Source organism: Lynx rufus, unplaced genomic scaffold (genome assembly GCF_022079265.1).
Source record: "Lynx rufus isolate CCGP_SWC_20201006 ecotype Redwood Valley unplaced genomic scaffold, mLynRuf1.p SCAF_12, whole genome shotgun sequence".
Classification (NCBI taxonomy): Eukaryota; Metazoa; Chordata; class Mammalia; order Carnivora; family Felidae; genus Lynx; species Lynx rufus.
In genome coordinates this window covers 11,912,879-11,937,955 of record NW_025814826.1, presented here as the reverse complement: position 1 = coordinate 11,937,955, position 25,077 = coordinate 11,912,879, and the positions used below count along the sequence as shown (strand labels likewise).

The 25,077-nt window shown below is 41.4% G+C and overlaps 1 protein-coding gene across 2 annotated transcripts in view; it reads right to left on the bottom strand.

The window, feature by feature from the left end:
- Nucleotides 1-21,935, bottom strand: part of UBXN2B (UBX domain protein 2B) — a 28,702-nt gene extending 6,767 nt beyond the window's left edge. The window contains exons 1-7 of one of the 2 annotated variants that reach the window (XM_047073959.1): nucleotides 21,828-21,935; nucleotides 17,352-17,455; nucleotides 11,080-11,230; nucleotides 7,967-8,050; nucleotides 7,068-7,177; nucleotides 3,618-3,755; nucleotides 1,068-1,755 (exon numbers count right to left, since the gene is read on the bottom strand). In XM_047073959.1, the coding sequence (XP_046929915.1) occupies nucleotides 1,497-1,755; nucleotides 3,618-3,755; nucleotides 7,068-7,177; nucleotides 7,967-8,050; nucleotides 11,080-11,230; nucleotides 17,352-17,455; nucleotides 21,828-21,908 (927 nt within the window). In that variant the 5' untranslated portion in view covers nucleotides 21,909-21,935 and the 3' untranslated portion in view covers nucleotides 1,068-1,496. Of the gene's footprint in view, nucleotides 1-1,067; nucleotides 1,756-3,617; nucleotides 3,756-7,067; nucleotides 7,178-7,966; nucleotides 8,051-11,079; nucleotides 11,231-17,351; nucleotides 17,456-21,827 lie in introns of those variants that run through there. The other variant, XM_047073958.1, reaches the window with a different exon arrangement.
- Nucleotides 21,936-25,077: the final 3,142 nt, after the last annotated feature.

The following is a 25,077-nucleotide window of genomic DNA, read 5'->3' as shown; positions in this document are numbered from 1 at the left end:
AAACATTCTCCTTATCATTCAACTGATCAAAATAGAATGACATTTTTGATACACTGTTTGCATGTTTCAAGTATTACGTTAAAAAGAAAATGAAGAGAAAGAGGGAAGTTAATTGATAAAACAAACTCTCCAGGCAAACTGGAGGGAAGGACGGAGGTTGTCTGGAAGGAGAGTGAGTCTCTTGGTCAGGTGGAGAAGCATCTTCTAACTTAAGAGAGGGCAGTAAGCATGGATTTCCTAAACTTGGAGGCTAAGAGGAATATATTAAGAAACTTAATTCCGGTCAGGCTCCGTTTTCTCAGGGAAGCTGGAAGCAAAAAAAGTCGGCCGAGGGCAGGAAACATTTGGGGTGAGCCCTCTGAGAGTGGGAGAGGGCAGCTTGCCCGTCCGGCATGGGGGCGCCTGGCATGGGGGTGCAAACATCCCCGACAGTACTGGGCTGCACAGGGGCAGACAAATCCACAGGCTGCAGAGCAAGGCAAGGGGCTGCAGAATTGCTGAGATAAGAAAAGGGAGAAAAGGCAGGAAGGGAAGGATTGTTAGATTTTAGAGGAGAGAGCCCTTAGGGTCCAGGGGTCGAGATGAAGTCAAAACTCAGAACAGGTGAGTGGCAGGTGGGTTCTTTTGCACTGCACAGTATGAGAACAGGCAGCCACTGTTGTTAAGCAGAGAGATTTGCTTCAAATCATGATTTGCATCATCATACACACAAGCTCACAAACCTACAGCGACGGTCACTTACTAGCCCTGCTTATCAGAAACGATTCTGTGATTTCCTGGGTCTTGTTGGGTTCTACTCCAGCTCACTAATTTTTATGCAGGAAAACAGTTTATTCTGCCACTGTACATTTGTAGCTTCAAACCTATGATCTGCTTGCTCCTACGATATTACACGAAGGAACTAGGTAATATTTTTATTGCATTTAGGTTTTCCTGTATTTATCATATCCCAGTAAAAAATTAAGTTAGCTTCCATCTGTGTAATGTTCTTATATGTATTTTTAAGTTTACTTATTTTAAGAGAGAAAGAGGGAGAGAGCATCCAAAGCAGGATCCGTGCTGTCAGCACGGAGCCCGACACGGGGCTTGAACTCACAACCGTGCGATCCCGACCTGAGCTGAAATCAAGAATCGGTAGCTCCACCGACCGAGGCTCCCAGGCATCCCTATCTTGTGTAACGTTCTGTCTGCAATTCGACTGACGGCTATGGAAAACAATGGACTTATTTCCATTTCTGTTTTGTTTGCCTCTGTTTTGTGATTTCTGTTCAGTCGTCATCTGGAATTCTTAGGAAATGAGCCATTTTAGAAAGTTGCTTTCTGAATCTGTAAAGGTGAACTGTTAGAGAACTTTTATATTTTAACAGACTTCTTAACGTAAAGCCTTCTGAAATGTCCTATGTAGTTCTTCACTTTCTGAGAACGTAACATGTACTCTACTACTCTACATTTCGATTCATGTGCATCCGAGAGGCTCACACCACCACGTTAACCTCCTAGTGTCGTTTCCCACACAGTAGAAGCTGAAAATTCTGAAGACTACATTTCTCAGATGCCCTTGCAGTGAGAATTTTATATAATCCCACCCTTCTGCCGAGCGACAGATACACACTTGCATGGTGAACGTAAGCACTACGAGGCCAAGGTTTTGCAGCTCTTCTGGTCCCCAAGGTCTTGGAGGCATTTGATTCTTCTACAGCAGCCATGACAGAATGTTCCAGTGTCTGGTCCCTAGCTTCCATGGGCACTGAGCAGCTGAGGGGGACACAGAAGTCTTCACTCTAGAAAGTTCTCTGTTGCGTTTGTTTCTTCCAGGAAAGAAAGCTTGATTTGCTATTTCCAGAAATTCTATAAACTATCCAGGGTTCTGTCAGAAGCCCCTTTTTAAGCTAGTAAGTGGATTCTGTTTTCTACACTCGAAAACCCTGACCAATATGGCTAATGATTAACAACGCAGCATTATCACCACTTATCTTTGTCATTTTGTCAGGTATTTTTTGTCATATATTTTGTCATCATTACCTCCTTTCTTTGGGGGGGTCATGTTCTCTAGCTAATTGCCTTATGAGAAGAAAGACCGGTCTTTGTAAGATACAACAATGAGATAACATCCTTATTTTTATGAGTTGAAACTGTCGATTGTAATCACTGGCTCGTCTCAGCTATCTTCCCTTTATGCTACTTTCTTCATTTTCAGTTCTAGATTTACTGTTCTACTAACCAAGGTGTGCACTGTAACATTAATTCTTGGTCATAAATTTAAATAAAAAAGAAAGACTATGTACAAAGCAGAGAGATGGCTGGGCATTTTACCTGTGTTCTAAATTAAAAATCATAATCTGACTAAACATTAAGAAATGAGGAGTGCTACATCTGAAGGTCACAGCTATAAAAACAAAAGAGAGGAAGAAAACCGTCAGGAGAAAGCTGACCCGTGTTAGTGGTAAGGAGAGATAAGGGAGAAAATTTCCAAACAGATCTGTGAGTGGGCACTGAAGGCTTTGGGTCCTAAGAGAAGCCAGGGCCACACATGTCCCTGTGTTCCCTACCTGTCTCAGAAGTCAGTGTCTGTCAGGAGAAAAGGATACAGAAAGGGGGACTCGAGGTATGAGAGATGAGCATAAAGAACCGACGTGACTTCTTCCCTATTTTGAGAAACGCGAGGGGAATAGCGAACCAGTGTGCACGAGGCAAGGGAAGAGAACCTGGATGGGAAGGAATCACGTGGAAAGGAACAAAGGACGCACTGAAAAGGCTGTGATGGAAACAAGGCCCGTGTTACTATTTTACGTGTCACTCGTAATACGTGGACAAAGACAGGGTGACTTTTACCAACAGAGTTCGCAAGATTTCTGAAAATTCTCTTAAGCCACGGCTATCATAAAGGAGTCCGCTCACACACACATGATGCCACGCACATTGGTTTCTGAACTGTATTCACCAAAGTCCTGGGGGCTCTTTAGAAACATCTCCAGAGCAATGCCTTCCTTCTGCAATCCAAGCTCAGGTCGTGTGAAATGTTCTCCGTGCTGGGTTTCCCTAACTTGAAGAAAGGGTTTGGTGGCTTTAAATGTGCTGAACACAAACCAACCTCAGCACACAGCTCCTGCTGCGAGAGCTTAGCAGTGCCTTATGGCGGACAGGCAAGCTCACAGCTGAGACCTAAGATGCCGACTGTCTCATCCGATCAACAACCCTTTACAATCTCCCCTTGTGCGCCCGTGTAATCAGAAAGAGGCAGGACCGCACAGGGTCAAAAGCACCAGCTCGAGCCAGAGTGTGGGGTCTGAGTCCCACAGAGCAACCACTTCCCGGACCCGTCGCCTTGGGCAGACTGCCGCGGCAGCAGATGAAGTCATCACAGGATCTATATCCAAGAGTCGTGACGATTAAGTGACTTCATGTATTTTAAGGTGTTTCCTGGGCCAGGGATGTGGTGACTGCTATCTAGGTATGAGCTACCAACATTATCACTAGATTTGCATATGTAATTCTACCGGCAAGGCCTTCGCAGCTCACGGTTTAGTTTTTACTTGCTAGGTTGTTTTGCTTTTGTTATTCTCGAAGAAAACTCATGCTGGACAAAGACAAGTATTTTTCTCATTTTAGGATTTTACCTTCCAAGTTTTTGTCCTTCTCCACTGAAAGCCTTGAACCTCAGTCTAGGTTTTATGTATTCTTGATCCCGACGGTCCTCCATATCCAAATTCACGTGGCCACCGTGAACCAGCCGCTGAAGCTCCAGGGGAATCTCTCTTTTAAAAAGGGAAAAAGGTTTTAGTTCACTTAAAAAAAACCTAATCTACACCGTTGACATGATTATAACCAAGTTGTGAGCTACTCTGGGAAACAGTTATAATATAGAAATTCCCACGATGATGGATTAGTCCCTGTAGATCTTTCCTTCTTCAAGCTGCCTCACATTATGATGCCTCCAGCTTTGCTTTTCTATTTTAAAATTGCTTTGGCTACTCGGGGTCTTTTGTGGTTCCATTTACATTTCAGGATTGCTTGTTCTGGTTCTGTGAAAAATACTGTTGGTATTTTAACAGGGATTGTGTTAAATGTATGGTTTGCTTTGGGTAGGACAGGCATTTTAACAGTATTTGCTCTTTCAATCCATGAGCCTGGAAGGTCTTCCCATTTCTTTGTGTCATCTTCCAATTCTTTCACAATGAGGTATTTCACCTCACACCTGTCAGAATGGCTAAAATAAAAAAACACAAGAAACAACAGGTGTTGGCCAGGATGTGGCAAAAAGGGAACCCTCTCGCACTGCTGGTGGGAATGCAAACTGGTGCGCCCGCTCTGGAAAACAGTATGGAGGCTCCTCAAAACATTAAAAATAGAACTACCCTGTGATCCAGCAACTGCACTACTGGGTATTTATGCAAAGAATATAAGAACACCAATTCTAAAGGATACACCCACCCCTATATTTATAGCAGCATTATTTACAGTAGCCAAAACACGGAAGTAGCCCAAGTGTCCACTGACTGATGAATGGATAAAGATGTGCTGTATATACCCAATGGAATATTAGTCAGCCAAAAAAAAAAAAGAATGACGTCTTGCCGTTTGCGATGATGTGGAAGAAGCCAGAGTATTACGCTAAGTGAAATACTCAAAGACAAATACCATATGACTTCACTCATATGTAGAATTTAAGAAACAAGACAAACAACCAAAGGAAAAGTGAGAGATAAACCAAGAAACAGACGGTTAGCTACAGAGAACACACGGATGGTTATCAGAGGGGAGCTGGTGGGGTATGGGTGAAACAGGTGAGGAGGCTAAGGACTGTACTTGTGCTGAGCACTGGGTGATGTGGGAATTGTTGGATCGTTATATCGTACACCTGAAATGCATGTAACACCGTATGATAACGATACCGGAATCAGAATTTGTAAAAAAGTTGTATCACATTATTCCTTAGTGGTTCTCAATACAGGGACTTTTTGTCATCAGTGATCCTGGAGTGCTTCTAACATTTAGAAAGCCAAACTGTAAGATGGCAATTTATCCCTAAATAAACACTAGCAAATTCCTATGAGGACATAAGAGTTAATATAGATATTTACTTCTAAACTCTCTGGAAGAAGCTGAAGTTTAAAAATCGATAGGTGTCTTTGATTGTCGAGTGATTCACGAGTGCTGCCGTTCAGGGTTGGGACCCAGGTATGAGCTGGTCTGCCACAGGGGTTCTGTTTGCCGAATCAAGTCTTGTCTTGGGTTCCACAGAATCACTGAATGCCCTGCCTGAGACTCACATGGATGACAACACTGTCGGTAACGTCCGAGTCTAGAACTTCAGACTTCGGGTCTGTCTTAGAAAAAAGCAAGACACTTTTTGGGGGGCGGGGAGCATTGTATTAATGTACTTCGAAAATTTCAGGAATATGTGTATCATATAAACAGAGAAGACTGCACTTTGGTTTGCTTGGAGCTTTACCAAGCCCCTGACTTCAACGCCACTGATGGTAATTATGTTGCCAAACTCACACACCTCATCATTCCGCATTTATGTCGGTCACATTTTCTTTGAGGTGTAAGACTGCACATAGGTGCGAATTATCTGACTACTATTATTTTGTCTTCTGGTGTGGTCAGATGAAGCAATTATAAATTAAAATATGTACAATTTTATGATAAATTACTTTCTTTTATTTCAATACATTTAAAGTAAATTTTAGATCATTTTTTGGGGAAATAATATGCAGGGGCAGATTATATCATCTGTGAGTTCTTCTCTGAGGACAGTGAAGGTGGTGGCACAAAATATTTGTCATAAAAAGAGGAAGGTGATTCTACAGTTGCCAACTACTATCCCACATCAAATCATTGTTTTCAAGGAGTCTTTTTAAAAACTGTTCTTGATCATAATTTTACTTCAAATTAAAACTCCTTTTAGGATACCACGACGGCTTGAATATTAGTCCATAAAGTTTGTGGATTATTTTCATTTAAGAATAAATGAGTTTTGGTCTACATTATAGTACATCCAACATCAGCATGGTCTTGTCTTCCACCATCTTGAAACAAGCATCAATTTCAATAGCAATGTTGATTTTCCCTTAGCAGATCTTCACTTTCCCTAACCAGCTGCTCCCAGCTCTTCCCAGTGACTGCAGGTCTCCCGGTCCACAGCACTGTCTTAAACTATTATTTCCTCGTATTTACCCTCGCCACATACTGCCTTCTAGGACAGCTTCCTACCTTTCTCAAGGACGTCAGCATATCGCCTACAGCACTTTTTGGTATCCAAACATTATCTTTGTAGAATTCAAATTCAAAATTCATGCTGATGAGTGTTCTAAAAATAGAGGTTCTCGACTCCCTCAACGCCAATGAGTTTCACCTCTACTCCACTTCAGCCACTCTCCTTGGACGTATTTACATCGCTTGGAAAAGCCCCAGCTTCAGTTCCTGGATGGAGCATAAGCTCCTACTCCAGCCCCTTCCCTGCTACTTAAATCTCCCACTTACTCACCAACCTTCTCTGTTTAGTTGCGTTTCTACTTAGGAACGATCACATTGATGCAGAAAAGCTTTCATAATCATAGCAAAATCACTTGATGCCTCATCCTTTAGCAAGAAGGGCTGGTGAGCTATGGTGTTCGTTAGATGGGTCAGAGCATCGTATAGATGGCTTACTTTCACGAACCACTACTCCAACTAACCTTTTGAAATCTTCTGCCAGCAGTAAAGCCACCTTAAAAATGTTAATATAAGTTGCTGAATTTCAGGTACACATACAATGAGAGTCATCCTGTTAATAGTAAGCAGGAGAGTGGCTTAGTGCATGGACAGCTACATGCTAATCAATGCACTGACTTACTACATTAAGAGGTTTCTTCCTGGAACTGGGACCACAGCTTAATCAGATTTTGGAAGGGGCCAATGTCTACTGTCCCTCCCCAGCAAGTTAAGAACCAGAGACTTACAGATAGCAATATACCCTTTAGATATTTAAAGATACCCTTCCCTCAGCAACCACTTACATAACACATCCCAGTATCGTGAAAAAGTCCCACCCTAAGTGACAAACAGAACACAACACATCTTACCCTTTTTTAACAGACTCCAGAAATTGAGCATTTGGTGGGTCGTGATAAGGTCTCAGTTCTCCATCATCTAAACTGAAACCATTGCTCCACAGTTTAAGCAAAATCTGAACCTTTTGAGCATAGGAAAAAAGACAAAGGCATATAAGAATCCATCTTACTGAACCATCTTAAGCTTCCAATGTGATATTTCACAACATATTAAGCCACCCACTTTATTTAAAACATGGGAGTTATTATTTTTTATTCACAGTTAAAATAAAGACATAAATGAAAGCATGTGTTTGCCAGGCAGATTTGTATGTAGCTTAACAAATCAACAATGGCTGAAATACCAAAGGTCCCACAGCTAGACCCTGGCCTTGAAGTACAATTATTCTGGGTCACTGAGAAAATGAAAGGACTGAGAGCACACAGCTGTCACTCCACACCCACCCTTCTCATTCATCTGTACCCACACTCCTGTCTGCTACAGGGCTTAAGCAGTTATGTCAAGGGGCAAGAGAGAATTTCCAATGACCCTCCAAGGCTAAACTATACATGTTTAAATGAAATTGTAACTCCAAATGTTAAAAGGCAAAAACAAAGAATGACTGTTTACAACTCAGCTATTTCTATATTCTGACAGTCTACCACTAAGAGTAATCATTATCGTATGTACGTAAAGCTCATTTTGATAGTGAATCACACGTTCTTTCAACGTATAGAAAATATTTACAATCTAAGTACAAGGCATAATGGAGATACAAAATATAAAATTTGAGACTAAAAGCTTACACACTGATCCTTTTAAAATCCATGTTTCAAAAAATAACAGAAAAGAGATTATCAATTTTTAAATTTAAAACAGCAGTAACTAGAGGCAAATGTCTACAATTTTTCATTTTGGCTACTGTACCTACATCTTGCAGTTGGTTTTCTCCATAGATGTATTCAGACCGCTTACAAAAGGAATTGCCCAATCTATATCCTCCACCTGTAAATGACTAAAATACACTGCAAATGAGCGAAAAATTCACTAAGGTTTATAGTGAAAAACGTTATGATAATGTATGATATAGATTTTAAAACTAGATCAGTTATAATTAGCCCAACTGGTTTACACTTTCGAGGAAAAATTTTTATTTAAATGAAGCTCTTGGGGCGCCTGGGTGGCGCAGTCGGTTAAGCGTCCGACTTCAGCCAGGTCACGATCTCGCGGTCTGTGAGTTCGAGCCCCGCGTCAGGCTCTGGGCTGATGGCTCAGAGCCTGGAGCCTGTTTCCGATTCTGTGTCTCCCTCTCTCTCTGCCCCTCCCCTGTTCATGCTCTGTCTCTCTCTGTCCCAAAAATAAATAAACGTTGAAAAAAAAAATTTAAAAAAAAAAAAAAATAAAAAAAAAAATAAATGAAGCTCTTATGTTACAGAGAAGTATACTCAAGTAAGATACTATGTTTCTTCCCTAAAAACATTAGTGACTTGAGTTGAAATAATTTAGACCAATTGTAAATTTAAAAATGCATTTACAGGGGCGCCTGGGTGGCTCAGTCGGTTGGCGGCCGACTTCGGCTCAGGTCATGATCTCACTGTCTGTGGGTTCAGCCCCGTGTCGGGCTCTGTGCCGGCAGCTCAGAGCCTGGAGCCTGTTTTGGATTCTGTGTCTCCCTCTCTCTCTGCCCCTCCCCTGCTTGCTCTCTATCTCTTTCTCAAATAATAAGCATTAAAAAAAAATTTTGTTAATGTATTTACATACTGAAATATCTAATTTCAAGTATAAACAGATTTTAAAAAGCCACCATTAATATTTTATGTCTTATCATAAAAATTATGTTTAAATCGTATTTCACAAAATAAATAACAGTTTCACAGAGTCAAGGAAGAATTTTATAAATGGGTATAAATTACTCTGAAGAAAGGCTGCATATTTATTTTATAAGCTGCTTTTATTTAACTGTTGCAGTCAACTATGATTGTACTTTTTGTTTTATTACACTGATCACAAGGTCTTCTATTTTTCAGGGAGGAAGGCTTATGAAGTAAAAATACCATTCCTTTTAATCACTTTCCATATCATAAATACGCTTTTAATGATCACATTCCTTTCTTTTCTATAGACTAAATAGTCCATAAAAAGAAAAAGATACATTGGATTTTGTCAAAACTAAAAACTTCTGTTCTGTGACAAGCCCTGATAAGAGGATGAAAAGACCCGACTACCATCTGGAAGAAAATATCTGTGATCCAGGGGCACCTGGGTGGCTCAGTCAGGTGTCCAACTCGCTTTCAGTTCAGGACATGATCCCAGGGTGTCATGAGTTTGAGCACCGCATGGGGCTCTGTGCTGGCAGCAAGGAGCCTGCTTGGGATCTTCCCTCTCTCTTCTGCCCCTGCCCAGCTTGCGCTCTCTTAGTCTTTCTTCAAATACGTATATATACACACATATACATATACACACACGTATGGATATATATATGCATATAGATTTATAAATGTATATAAGTACGTATAAGTATAAATATATACGTAAATACATACACATATGCACGTAAATATATAAACATATATGTATATTTGCAATGCATATATTTGACAAAGGACTCATACCTATTAAAATCTCTAAAGAACTTTCAAAACTCAACAGTAACAAACAATCCAATTTGAAAAGAGGCCAAAGTTATTTTGCAGTGGGGGGGAGTAAAGATAATGGCAAATAAACACATGAAAAGATGTTCCACATCACTAGCCATCAGGAAAACGCAAACTGACATCACTGGCCGTTAGGAAAGTGCCAATGAAAACGACAATGAGTTATAACCACACACTTATCACAATGGCTAAAATTTGAAATCGCGACAATACCAAATGCTGGCGAGAATGGAGAAACTGGCTCTGCCATTCACTGTGAAGAGTTCGGAAGTTTCTAAGAAACTAAACATACGCTTACCTTATGACCCAGCAGCTGGACTCCTGGGCATTTATCCCACAGAAAGGAAAACTGACATCCACACGAGAATGTGGACACGACTGCTCACAGCAGCTTTATCTGTAATCGTCCCAAACTGGAAACACCTCAAACGTCCCTCGGTAAACAAAAGGTTCGACCAAATGTGGCACATCGATACCATGAAGTGCTACTCTGGACTAAGGAGAACAAGGTACTGAGACACTCAGTAACTCCGATGATCTCCAGGGCATGGAGCGGAGTGAAGAAAAGCTAATCCCGAAAGGTCACATACTATTACTGTATTATCCCACTTGTATAACGTTCTCAACGTTATGACGTTACGGAGATGGAGAACAGGGTTAGGTGGCAAGAGGTTAGGGATGGGAAGAGGGTGTGACCACAGCGGGGTCCGCCATGAGGGAGATCCTCGTGATGACAGAGCGGTACCTTGACTGGGCTGACAATTACACAAATCTACACATGTGAGAAAACGACACAGAACTATACATGTACATGGTACCAGCGTCAGATCTTGGCTTTGATTCTGTACGACAATTATGTAAGATATAAGCACTGGAGGAAACTGGGTGAAAGGCACATAGAACCTCTCTGTGTTCTTTTTGCATATTCATGTGAATCTATAATTATTTTTTAAGGAAGGGTAAACAGGCAAGTTTCACAGAAACGTAAAAACTTGCTGCGACTTTCAATCATTAATGGATTATAATCTTATAAAAATATGGGGCGCCTGGGTGGCGCAGTCGGTTAAGCGTCCGACTTCAGCCAGGTCACGATCTCGCGGTCCGTGAGTTCGAGCCCCGCGTCGGGCTCTGGGCTGATGGCTCAGAGCCTGGAGCCTGTTTCCGATTCTGTGTCTCCCTCTCTCTCTGCCCCTCCCCCGTTCATGCTCTGTCTCTCTCTGTCCCAAAAATAAATAAACGTTGAAAAAAAAAATTAAAAAAAAAAAAAAATAGAGCAAATGTTTAAAACAGAATCATGTAGTCAGAAAACAATACTTCCAAATAAGATAAAAACCTATAGACGAGATCAAATATATAAACAGTGTATTTCAGTTTTAAATTTAGCACTTACCTTAGATTTGTTATCACCTGAAGCTCTTGTGGCTTCATTCAGAGGGACAGCCCCGTGTTCTCTTGCCTCTTTGAAAAGTTCACTCACAATCTTCCCAGTTGAAGGTTGAACTATATGTAATCCACTGTATTCACGTTCACTTGAATAGAACCTTTCGACATTAAAGTTCATGAAGAAAAACTCAGAATACAAACATAAACTCCTTTGAAGTAAAAAGCTACAGAGTCTTACGACGTGACCTTTGTTTAAGAAGAACCATTTCTATGACTTCTGTGGAAATTCTTAATTTTAAAAATGGGATTAAGGAATGAAATAGTAAATGGTTCATACACTTTCTCCTGATGGGGTTTGTGGAGAGTATGGCAGTCAAATTCACATCCCACACGAGAACTGGCTTGTCAATTCTCCCATCCCCTTTCTGTAAGTGCTTAGCAAACGCCTCTCTCGCACAACGTGGGCACTCTTGGTGTGGTGGGCAAAGCAGCGCTGACAATCAGAATTAAGTCTCTTCCCCTGACGAATCCACATTCAGTAGGGACCTACTTAGTGAAGGGACCTACTCCCACACAGGGAATTTATTCCTCAGAGACTTCTGGATTCAAAAATTATAATTCCCTGTATCAAAGGTGCATAATGTAGACCACAATTTTTCCAGTGTATTAGTTACATAGTGACTAATTTCTAGTCTGACTCCAACTTCACAATGGTCCTAGGGAACATAAAATTCACATCATGTTTTACATAAGATTTTATCTATTTTATCTTTCAAGATTTTTTTTTTCAGTCAAGAGTATCAGAAAATATAACCAGCGAAATATCAACATGGAGACAACCAGAATAAGATAACAAAGCTCATATGTTCAGTTCTAAATCTGTCCTGAACTGACTCACAAAACAAAGAGGGGAAATTACATCAATACTGGAGGCTAAGAATAGCCTTTCTATAAGACTTTCTGCAAAATTAGTATATGGAAAACGGGACAGAAAAGACAGAATGGCAGAATGGCTCTTAATTCACTGTAAGCGAAGGAAAAATCCACCTGGAGAACAGGTGGGCACCATCAGAACCAGCTCATGATTGCTGAGGACAGGGGTGCGGTGGGCTGGACCCCATCCTGCTAGGGCACTAGGCAAGCACAGAGGTGAGTCTGCCCGGAGCAGCAGACAATGGAAGCCTCAGGGGCCAAGCTTATCCTCCGAGGGCCGGGTAGACCAGGCAAGGCCGAACAATACCATAGCTGGCTCTTAAGGCGAGTGGTGGTACAAGGTGGGGTAGCAGAGGACTTAAGGCAGCTGTGCGCAAGGAAAGGAAGAGGAGGGAGGAAAGGAAAACGAAAAGAAAAGCTGCCTGTCGCAGCTATTTCCTGTTGTAGCTCCTTCCCATGTCTCTATTCTGGAAAGCACAACTATGTATTTATTTCCTTTTTATCTCAGTCCTGGTTACAAAGACCTTACGGGAAAAATTTGACATGGGAAAGGATTTACTAGTTCCTTTATGGTTAATGATTTTCTTTCCAGTTTAAGAAACCTTTGCCTACCTGAAGGTCGTGGAGATATTCCACTTTCTTAGAAGTCTTATTTTATTTTTCTTATTATATGTTATTTCCCTATTTATATTTCCTTTTATATTTAGATCACAATCCATCCGTCTCTCCTCTTTCATAATTAAGTACACCTATATCCTTGACTCTTGTCCTCAAACGTGAACTCCTCTGATCATCAAAACATTTGTGCACTTCCCTAGGTAACGACCTCTTCTACAGGCGATTCTCAAATATGTTTTTAGCCTCCTGTGACTTACGGGGTCCAGGGCTGAACTTAAAAGCACCTACTGAGGGGCGCCTGGGTGGCGCAGTCGGTTAAGCGTCCGACTTCAACCAGGTCACGATCTCACGGTCCGGGAGTTCGAGCCCCGCGTCAGGCTCTGGGCTGATGGCTCAGAGCCTGGAGCCTGTTTCTGATTCTGTGTCTCCCTCTCTCTCTGCCCCTCCCCCATTCATGCTCTGTCTCTCTCTGTCCCAAAAATAAATAAACGTTGAAAAAAAAAAAATTAAAAAAAAAAAAAAGCACCTACTGAATCGAATTCACGTCTCCAAAACTAAACCTGTATTCCCCACACAAATCTTCTCATGAACAGTCACATTTTTTCCCTGTACAGCCTGTAGGTCTCTTTCCTACTCAGTTGCTCCCTATATCCCACGTTACCATGTTTCTACAGTAAATCCTTTGGAAGTATCCCACACTGATTGTACTCTTTCTCCTCCATTCCACCGACGCCACTTGAGTCCAAATTTTTATTGCCACATTTCTTAGATTACCGTCATTGTTTTCTTCTTAATTTCTCTCCTTATCTTGTTCTCCCCATTACTACTAATTTTACACTGTATCCCCAGTCCTATTTTTCTAAAATATATAACAATAGCTACCACTTATCAAGGAGTAACTATGTGCTCATTTAATCCTCGTAACAGTGGTATTATCTCTGATTTTTTTTTTTTTCAACGTTTATTTATTTATTTTTGGGACAGAGAGAGACAGAGCATGAACAGGGGAGGGGCAGAGAGAGAGGGAGACACAGAATCGGAAACAGGCTCCAGGCTCCGAGCCATCAGCCCAGAGCCTGACGCGGGGCTCGAACTCACAGACCGTGAGATCGTGACCTGGCTGAAGTCGGACGCTTAACCGACTGCGCCACCCAGGCGCCCCATCTGATTTAAAGAGAAAACTAAAGCTTAGGGAGTTTCAAAAACTTGTCCATTGGCAAAACCTTATTAAAACAGAGAGGAAAAAAAATTAGAACTGATTCTATCTCTAGAAACAAAGCTTTTCTCACTGTGTTGCAGTTTTTAGCATAAAATTGACATTAAAAAACATATGCTGGTTTTCCATTGCCTTCTACACAAGTACAAGCCCCTTTGGCATTCAAGGCTGTCTGCCCATAATGTGGCTCTATCCAGGACTGGCTATGTAATTTGCGGGGCTCAGTGCCAAACGAAAAGGAGTCTCTCTGCTCAAAATTTGTTCGGAATTTCAATATAGTAACGGCACAACACTAACCCCAGCACGGGGCCTTTCGCAGCATGGGGCTCTGTGTGAATGCACAGGTCACACGGCCAGGAAGCACACCCTGCCAGCACTCTATCTAGCCAACCTTATCTGCAGCTGGTCTACTAAAGTTCCGCTGGCTTCTATTCGGATCCCTCTCATCACACTTACCATTTTCTCCTCTGTGCCCATTTGTTTAGGAACCCTGTCCCTTGTCTCTTGTGGTACCTGTATCCTAATAATCTTTTAAGGTCCAGCTAGGTTCCAACACTGTGCTAGTCATCTTAAACACTTATCTCATTTAATTCTCAAAATAAAACTACTGCCTGATGACTCAAAAGAACTTTTTTGTTTTTAAGTTCTCAAATTTTTGAATAACTCCAATTTCATAGTCGTTCAGTGTGAGCAAGGAGGCACATTGTTTTTAGGTTCTGTTAGATGTCAACTTTTGCAGATGAATATGTTAAAGCTGGTGTCAGGCTATCTTCCGAGTTCTGTAGATTCTATCCCTCCTCTCCTAAATTACAAACATAGACCGCATTATGTGCAGAGTTCCAGACAGTGAAAATATACTGGATTTAAAAATGACAATGAGCAGAGAAATAATTTGATATGCAATACTGCCCAAGAAAGTGAACCATGAAAATAAGCAGGTCTTCTGTACCAAATAAAGCAGCAGAAATGCAATGAAACTGAGTATATGTCAATGTGGAGGATGGAATCAAAAGAATTATATACTTAGTATTAGGAAATAGCATACTGAGTTAAAAAAAAAAAAAAAGATCGCCAATAACTTGCTTCATTGTATTCTAAGCAGATTAAACACAGCTTAAGCCTCAGTCAATATCTTTTAGGGCAGCTCCTCCTTTTGGGTATGTAAATATTTCCAGAGATCAAATCTGAGGCACAAAGTTCTTCAAAATGGCATTACCAAATTGCAGCTATTAATGGCAACACTGTTTCAGACAGGACAAAATAAAAGAGAAAAAAACCATTCATTAAAATATCTTAACGATTCAGGTGCCTGGGCGGCTCAATTGGTTTTGCATCTGACTTCCGCTCAGGTCATGATCTCACAGTTCGAGCCCCACATCAGGCTCGCTGCTGTCCAGCCTGGCGCCTGTTTGGAACCACTGCCTCCCACTCTCAGCCCCTACCCTGCTTGTGCTCTCTCAAAAATAAATAAACATTAAAAAAAAAATCTTGGGGCGCCCGGGTGGCTTAGTCGGTTAAGCATCCGACTTCTGCTCAGGTCACGATCTCCTGGTTTGTGAGTTCGAGCCCGGAGTCGGGCTCTGTGCTGACAGCTCAGAGCCTGAAGCCTGCTTCAGATTCTGTGTCTCCCTCTCTCTCTGCCCCTCCCCTGCTCATGCTCTGTCTCTCAAAAATAAGTGTTAAAAAAATAAAAAAAAAAAATCTTAATGATTATATTTGAATAGCAAGGAAAACATTAATACACTAACCTTATTATAAGTAGTCAACTATTTTGTTATATCATAAACAAATTAAGTTGTTCAAAATACGCTCAAATTGGCGAAACAATGGTCAAACGGTTAATGAATAAAACTTTGGTACATAAATATTTTAAGTATTTTCAAAACCTTGGAGAATGTGTAAGTCAAGAAGTTAAAATATGTTCTATATATATTTTACATATATATGTACGTACACACATACGTGTCAAAAATGAAAGGACAGGATATTCAAACGGTGCCAAGATACCAAGCTGCCGATGTACAAAAGAAGAACTGTATCTTACAATGGAATGATGTGGTGATCTGCCCCTTTGTCAAGTGAACATATCACCAATAGTGAGAAAATGTGAGATTACATATGGCTCCTGATGTGATACAATACAGGGCAGACAGTATCACTTACTAGTATCCTTGACAAATATGTTTAACAAGAATCTAATGGTGAAGAAACAATGACCTTGAATGTCAATGTAATGAATTTTGGATTATACAGCTGAGCTAAGAGCAAACAACGAACAGATGAGGAGAAGAATGCTCTGGATTCAGATTCAAAACCAGCACAATCAAGTGGATGTCATGGCCATTGGTTAGATCCTAAATCCAAAAAAGGCTTGAAGAGATATTTATGGACTAGACATTACAGGATTTCAGGAAATTACTGTTCATGTTCTCAGCTGTGATACGTTACCAGGTGATAAAGGTGTTTGTGCCTCTTCTTAGTGGATAGTCTATTGAAGTACCTAATGAAACGTTATGATGGCTGCAATTTGCTTCCAAGTAGTTGAGTAACAGAGTGTTTTTACAGATGTAATGCTGTAACATGTTAACAACCGGGGAATATAGGGAAAGCACATACAGCATATATTCATTGTACTAATCTTGTGATTACCTATGGGTTTGAAAATTCATAAAATAAAAAGTTTGGGGACAAATTTTCTTTCTTCTCATTCATGTCCAAAAAAGGTACATCATTTTTATCTCCCCTACAGAAAAAAGGATGTGGAGTAGTGACAAACAAAAAAGAAAGGATAATTTCTAGTGAAGTCTTAAATTTCTGGTAAAATGACAGACCTTCTGTGAATGACATATAATGGAAAAATTCCAAGTTTCTCCATAGTGATGAAATTCGCAGTATTAAAAAGACATTAATGAAAACATTGCTAGAAACAGGAAAACTCATGGTAATGAAGTGTACCTGGCTCTCATCTCTTAAATCTAGTGGTTCTCCTTCTAGTTCAGGGGTTTAACAATAGCAAATACTGTCTAAGAGATCACTTATTTGATGGGTCATCATCCGTGAAAGCACAGACAGGTTCCTGAAGTTCTAGGTTCTTAAATGGAGGATAGAAGGCATACAGGGACTCCATGAGTGGGTTTTCAGAAACACAAATCCTTAAAAACAATTAATAAAATTGTGCGTAAATGCTATTTTGTGGGGAGATGGGGTATAGCTTTTGTCATATCCTCAGTGTGTCCTATGACTCAAAAAGGACCACAGTGTCCAACAAAAATACTATTCAGTGTGTATTTCTTTATGATGTCTACCAAAGTATCAGGACTTTAAGACAATTTTTCCCTAAGTATGTTTTAGCCTTCTATTATTGTTCTAGGAATACGACCTAAATAATATGTATTTTAGAAATTATAGTTTTAGAAAAAATTCCCAAGGCCATTTAAAATAAGAGGATTGGTGAACTAAAAAGACATGCAATGTTTAAAACCAAAACAAGACAAAAACGAAACAAAACTTACCTCTGAGGTGGTGTTCGTGGGCTTTTAAAGACTGCAGCGTTAGGTCTATCAGATTTGGAAGATTTGTATTTCACTTCATCTTCATATAATTCCGCCAAGGCCAACTATAAAACAACAGATTTGTTATGAAGTATAACCCTAGGAATGAACTCTTACAGACAAGTAGAAATGAAGAGTAGAATATTAACTTGTGATTGAGTCATAAATTTTTTTTAAGTTTTATTTATTTTTGAGACAGAGACAGAGACAGAGAGAGAGAGAGAAAGAGAGAGCGCGCGATCAAGGGAGGGACAGAAAAAGAGAGAGAAAGAGGGAATCCCAAGCAGGCTTTGCACTGTCAGCGCAGAGCCCCATTTGGGGCTTGATCCCGGGAACCGTGAGATCATGACCTGAGCTGAAATCAAGAGTGGGTCGCTTAACTGAGTGAGCCACCCAGCTGCCCCTGAGTTGTAAAAGTTTTAATGAAAAATAAAGGCTGCTGCTTCAGATGACCTCCTTCCAAAATAAAACCAAAGTATCTCTCACTTGATAAAACTAATCAAAATGCCACACATACTAGAATAAATTAAAGTTACAATAACTGCTTAATTGTTTTCAATTAACTATTCACCTGTTTCAAAAACTGCATTTGATAATATTTTCAAAGTTGGGTGTATAATTTTCCTATAATTAAAAAAAAAATACTTGAAGATGTTTTACACTCATGTCAGTCTGCTCTGATAAAAATTATTTCATTTAGCTGTTTAAGTTTTCAAAATCCAAGCACATAAAACAATTTCAACATTATTCTATTTAAAACTTTAACAGACATCTGAATTTCATCAAGTTTACGCAAATGAACTTTTAAAAATATAAGATAATAAATTGTACATATGGTTTATATAACTTTTAGAAAGCAGTATTACTAAATAATGCGTTAGAGATACATGGCTGGGTACCTTCAAAGTGGAAAGAAAAATCCAACATAGTTCTTGAAATTGGAATTTTAAAAAGTTATTCATAAAATTTCAGCATTAAGTTATTTTGTTGCCACTTCTGACAACTTGAACAATTCAAAAATTTCCCTTAATGTCCCCCAAATAGGCATGATCATCTCTGGAAAATCTCTTGGGAAAAAAGTAACCAAAAATGATATTTAGAGGGAATGAATGCTGGGATTCATGATGTCCGTGCAGCATCATGTGGTGTAAGTTCATTCGTAAATGTTACAAAGAAATTTAATTTATATTAGTTGACATGGCAAAAGACACCACACCAGAAAAGGAAATGATTACTTAAACGGATCAAAAGAAACTAAAGTACTGGTCAGAACCAACAGAACAACAACAAAATATCTGTCAAATAAAGAGATGAGAATGTGTGCATTATGAAGTAATGAAGCATGTGAATCATCAGGACGGAAAGTTCCACGGGCTAAACAATGAGATTATGAAGCTTTTTCAATTGCACAGAGGGAATCAAGCACATAAGCACTGATCATCTTTTCTCTAGAATTTAAAATGTGAAGAGCATGAAGCGAAACCTGTAGGAAAACTAACTGAGAATGAGATTAATCAAGCAGACAGCAAAAGATGAAAACTCCTGGAATTCTCAGTCTTAGAGTGACAACTGCCAGAAGGTATGGTTTTTGTTTTTTTTTTTAATTTTCTTTTTTTTCAACGTTTATTTATTTTTGGGACAGAGAGAGGCAGAGCATGAACGGGGGACGGGCAGAGAGAGAGGGAGACACAGAATCGGAAACAGGCTCCAGGCTCTGAGCCATCAGCCCAGAGCCCGACGCAGGGCTCGAACCCACGGACCGCGAGATCGTGACCTGGCTGAAGTCGGATGCTTAACCGACTGCGCCACCCAGGCGCCCCAGAAGGTATGGTTTTTATACAGAAGAACAACATCACCATTACCGGGGAAGCTTTGAAAATGCACGTACTCCAGCCCCACCCTGACCCAGTGAGTGAGAAACTCTTGGGGTGGGGGGAGGAGCCTGCAATCTGTGCTGTATCAAGCCTTCTAGATGATTCGGACACGCACTAAATTGAGAACCAATGATATGGAATACTGATAGCCATCAGGATTAGGATACTTGTGGCAACTGTAACACAGGATCAGACATTCTTACTCGTTTGCCCACTTACAGAACTCCACTATTTCCCCCAACCTGTCCTGACTCTCGTAAGTACTGAAGTCATCTCTAATCACTTCCAACTCCAATCTATAGGGAAACACAGCACTGAGAACAAAAACCTTTTTCTTTTGATACGATTCTGGAGGAAAACTGGGACAGAAGCATACAATTAAATATGTTAACCAAGTGTTAAACCCATGTGCGTGTGGATTGATTGAGGGGAACCAGAAGAGAGAAAAGTCTCTGAAAATGTTCAGAAACTTACGAACACTGAGGTTTTTAGGGTTAGTATTGTCACTAACAATCCCATCCTAAGCCTTCCCACTGAATGTTTCCCACTTTGGGGGTACAGGAAGGGAGCTAAGATCTGCTCTTGGTTTGTTATACAAAGGAGATTTTTGCGGTTTGTAAGTCAGAGGCTCACAGTGCCGGGAGGCTTTCTGGGGGACAGCCGTCCATGTTTCCTCCTGTGCTAAATGAGGAAATCTCTTCTGATTTAGATGCCAACAAACCCTACACTGCCTGGCAGCTAACATATGCATACTTAGGGGTATCTTTTGCGTGTTCCAATTAGTAATACATTACTCTTTTCCTCTACAATATTGTGACTCTTAGAACGAGCTTTCCAGAAAGAAGTATCTGCTGAAAAGTACACTTAAGAAAGCAGAGCTAGATTAAACAATAACGAGACAATAAAACAATAATTGATATTAAAGAAACTCATTGGGGAGAAGAACATCATTCTTTTAAACCTACTCTATTTCTTCGTACATCATCACTTTGGTTGTTTTCAGGTTTATTTGCAAGTTCTTCAGATGCTTATTAAATTCTAAAGGAAACATTATCAATACTTAATGTATTTAATATCCAAATCACGTTCATAAGATATTAGTTATCCACCTACCAACCTACCAGAAAGTAGATAAGAACAAAAAATCCCTATCCTCTAACTGATGGTGAAGAGGTCGGCATTCTCCAATTAGTGACATTCACCAAAACATCTGTAACCATTAATCATATCAAATCCCCTGCCTTAGGTCTGTAAATCTGACAAGTATCAGGCAATCATTAACCAAACTTTTCTCATTTTTCACATGAAAAGAAGAAATGGATTGAAGTTAGAGACAGGATATTAAGTTACAGGGTTTTCACTTTAATAGTATTAGAATGGACTAACCAGTTAAAGGTATAGTATTCTCTTCCTTTTAAGAAAAAGGAACCAAATATTTACTTCTTCTTTTCTACTTCTTAATTTACGAGCACTGGGACTATTCCCCATTCAGTTTGTCTTCTAACCTGACACTGAGCTGTCCATTCTCCAAATTCTTCACTTTATGTCCTGCTTAACTTGGCATTCAATCATACTCCGCCTTAAAATGCTATGTTCAACATATTCATATATTATTTCTGCAACAAATAGATAGAAATGCCTTTTTCCCTTCTATCCCCTTCAAGAGTGGCCAGTACCAACTGTGGATTTGATGTCCTACTCGTCTCTCCATTTTGTGGGGTTTAGCGGAACGATGCATGGCAGGTGGTTCAATACTTGCTCAAAGAAGCAGAACTGAAGGTGTAACTGCATCAGAACTTCTCTACCAACGCATGCAGATTCCGTGTCATTTACTTCTAATCACACAGCTTATTATGACTGTTTACTTGTTGAATTTGTATCAACGGTCTTATGAGACAGGGGGAAAAAAGCCTAAATGAGGACAGTAGGGTTAAGTATCTGAGAAAGCGAGATTTGCCCCATTCTTATTTAGCTAACTAATGTCATCATGAAGTTTTAAGCCGCCGTTTCTTACGTGCAATGTTTCACGCACTACAGTTTCTACAACGAGGATGCACAGCCTTAGGATGAAATACCTTAGCTCCCCTTCTAAAAGGGAAAGGCTCCCTGATTAAAAGCAATCATTTCTATACACAAGTAATCCAGACAGAAAACAGCCTCCGAGACAAGAAAGATCAAGCCGGCACGTATCATTACTTATAAAGTGACCGCTGACTGCCCGCGGCCACCGGAAAGCTTTCTTCTACAAGAAGTCTCCCGAAGGCGGCACCAACCAGTGAGCCACCCCACACACAATGCCATTTTAAATGTACGGTTGCTTCTTAAATTGCAAATCGGGCGGAGGGGAAAGAGGCGCGGGCACCAGAGCGTTGGGCTCGGGCACCTGTTTCCACGAACACCACTGTCCGCTGCACCGCCCTGGGGAGACCTGCATCGCGGGAGTTACAATTCGGTCCCCAGGCGGGGTCTGGCGAGGGCTCGGCCGCGGCCAGGGGCGGCCTCCGAAACGCACCGCGCCGCGCAGCTCCCGCCGCCGCGCCCCGCCCTCGGCCGCTCGCCGCACCTGCAGATCCCGCGCGCTCGGGGGCCGCGGCCCAGAAGACCTCTCCTGTTCCCCCGGATCGGCGCCACCGCCTTCCGCCATCTTGCACCTGCTCACAGGCGCCTGCGCCGACGCGCGTTCCGCGACTTCCGGGCCGGTTGCCCGGCAACCGCGGGAGGGGCGGTGCCTGCGCGCCCCCACCTCCCCGGAGCGTGGGGCGCGCGTCGCCCTTTTCCGGCGCCGTCCCTCCCGGGCCTTAATCCTCTTTTCCTTAAAGGAAGTAGGCTCGGAGACTTTTTTCCGCAGGGACGTATCTACGTAAGCCGCGCGCTGTCTCCGCCACGCGCCTGGTGGTGGTGTAGGCCGTCCTACAGGGCGGCGTAGACGTGTAGGTTCTGTTAACTCAACAATGGAAACGTCCTCTGGACGCATTGTCTGTTAAAAATCGCAACCTTGCTTTTCTGGTCTTGGTCAAATTAGCCCATCTTCCCCAGCAAAGACTGGGTGGTACGCTCGCCCCCAGTGCGTGAATCGGTGCTGAGGATGAAGAACACAGTGAAAGTTCTTTGCACGCAGAGCTGGAGACTGCGAAACCCTCCTCATTCAAATGAGATGGGTTTAAACTCCTCGTGTCTTATTCCAGACACTTTTATGCCCCCGAGGTGCAAAGGTAGAAAATAGTAGGCCCCAGTCATTCTAAAACTCACAATCTAGTGGGGAAAAGAGAGATGTAAACAGATAATAAAATGCGATTTGCAATAGAGCTTTGCATTGAATGGTATGAGTGGGATGTGGGGTGTGAAGGAGAGTATTTTGCTGGTACCTGCCCTGTGCACCCTGCTAGGTGCGCTCGGTGTGTAATCCCGTCTGTCTCTCTGTTCGTTACGTACTGTTACTATCGTGTTGTACCCAAGGAGACCAGACGGTAAATAATGGCTGGATTCACCCTGTTGTAAATGGCAGTCCAGGTACCAAATCCGGTATTGGCGGTTCCGGTATTCTTTTTTTCATACAACATCTGCTCTAGAAATCCCTGGCTCTTGGTTATGTTCCATAGAGCCAAGGACATTTTGGCCGAATCTTAAAGGATAAGTACTTCCAATCGACCACGGACCAAAAGGGATCACAAGGAATGGGATTGGTTTGAGACGCCATGTTCATGTTGATAAAGTACTACATGGTTGAAGCTTAGGGGAAATGACAAAGGATAGAAATGGGTTGGGTGGGGTACAGATCTAGACTGAAGATGTAGGCTTAGCACAGACAGGTTCTGAAAGATCTTGTCTTAGTGAAGAGATTGAACCTTACCTCTCGGCCAGTGATTCTCAAGTGTTGCTGCGCATTAGAGCTCACATCAGAACCCCCTTCCCTCCCCATTTAACCCCAGAAACTCGAATTTAATTCATATGGGGTGGGACTCAAGCTCATATTTTTTTAAGTTGCTTCCCAAGTGGACTTTGCTTCTGGCCATGACTTTGCAGCTGGCACTAGACTTGCTCTTGTTGCATCCACACGACTCCTGAAACAGAATGCTATGGGTACCAGTGACAGTCACAACAAAGTTTACTGCAATGAGAGGCAAGGCAAACCAATCAATCGGGACCGACACTCTTGACCGGAGTGTCGTCTCAAACAACCGGGGTACCGAGTTTTTAGAGCTGACCACATCGTCTTATTATCACCTGGGAACAGAGCAAAGGCATAGTTCCCAGGTGGAAACAGTTCAAACAGGCCCTTGCCCCAATCCAATCAAGCACTAATCCATCCCTTGATTGATAGGATAAGGCTGTTATCTCTTAACCTATAGTGTTAAAACAAAGCTGTTATCTCTTAAGGCTACAGGTTAGCCCTACCCTTACACTCTCACTCCCAACAATTAAAAAACTTGACAAAGTACATGAAATAACTGTTTTCAGATATTGAATAACAGGCAGTACAGGTCTGTGATATCCCAGAGAAGGGAAACAAGCAAGATGAGCTGTGTTTCTCTGGCTTTCTGCCTGGAACTCTCACACAGTGCTGGTAGGAATGGAGAATGGCACAGCCCCTTTGGAAGATCATTTCTTCTAAAGCTGAATATTCAGTTATCATAAGGCTTAGCATTTCCACTCCTAAGATTGACCCAAGAGGAATGAAAACATGTTTACAACAATATTTGTACCCAAATGTCCATGGAAGCTGCATTCATAATAGCTCCGAACTGGAAATAATCCAAATGCCCATCAGCAACTGAATGGGTAACATTTTGATAAGTTCATACAGTGGAATGCTACTCAACAGTAAAAAGGGAGAAAGTATGGACTCACACGCCATGGATGAATCTCAAAGACATCTTGAGTAAAAGAAGCCAGATGCGAAAGAGTAAATATTGTGTGATTTAATGTATATGAAATTCTAGAACAGGCGAAACTAATCTTTACGGGCAGAAAGCTGGTGGTTGCTTAGGGTTGTCCCTTTGGGGAAGATAAGCCCTGGGAAGGTTGTCTGGAAAAGGGCATATGGGAACTTTCTGAGATGATGGAAATGTTTTATATTTTGACTGCTGTGGTAATTACGCAGGTATATACATTTGTTAAAAACACACTGAACTGCATACCTAAAATAGGCATGCCTTATTATATGTAAATTATACATTTATAAACTTGGTTGAAAAAATCTCTGCAGATAATTCTGTTCTGCGACCATGGTTGAGAACCACCGATCTGAGGCAACTGGGGGCCACGAAAGGATTTGTGATTCGAAAGATCACAGAGGCATCAGTGTGTAGGATGAAGCATTGTTAGGAAATTAGAAGTTTCCTCAGTGGCAGTGAGTACAGAAAGAAGCAACAGTTGGTAGAGATATTAGGGTCAGACCCAATGATGCTGGAGTTTACGTGGGAAATACATGGAAGGAAGAATAAAGAATGACATTCCAGGTTTTGGTCAGGTGGTTTGAGAAATGGTGCTACCCGCAAATTCCTGAGTAGAAAGGGAGACACAAACTTCGACAGAAAGAAGCCATTCCGTTAAGGACATTTTGAATTTGAAATTCATGAGAAACGATACAGTGAAAATACATCACGGAACAATCGCAACTGTGCATGTGGACTCTAGGAGACCAGGAGAGAACGTTGGTGTGGAGACAGACAGATTTGGTGTTGATTGCAGACTAGTGAGAGCAGAGTAGGTGAGGCTTCCCGTGGCAATGTGAAACACGAGAAGCTATGAGGACTGACAATACACGGAAACACCAACACCGAAGGACGCAGTGGAGAAAGGAGAGCGTTCAA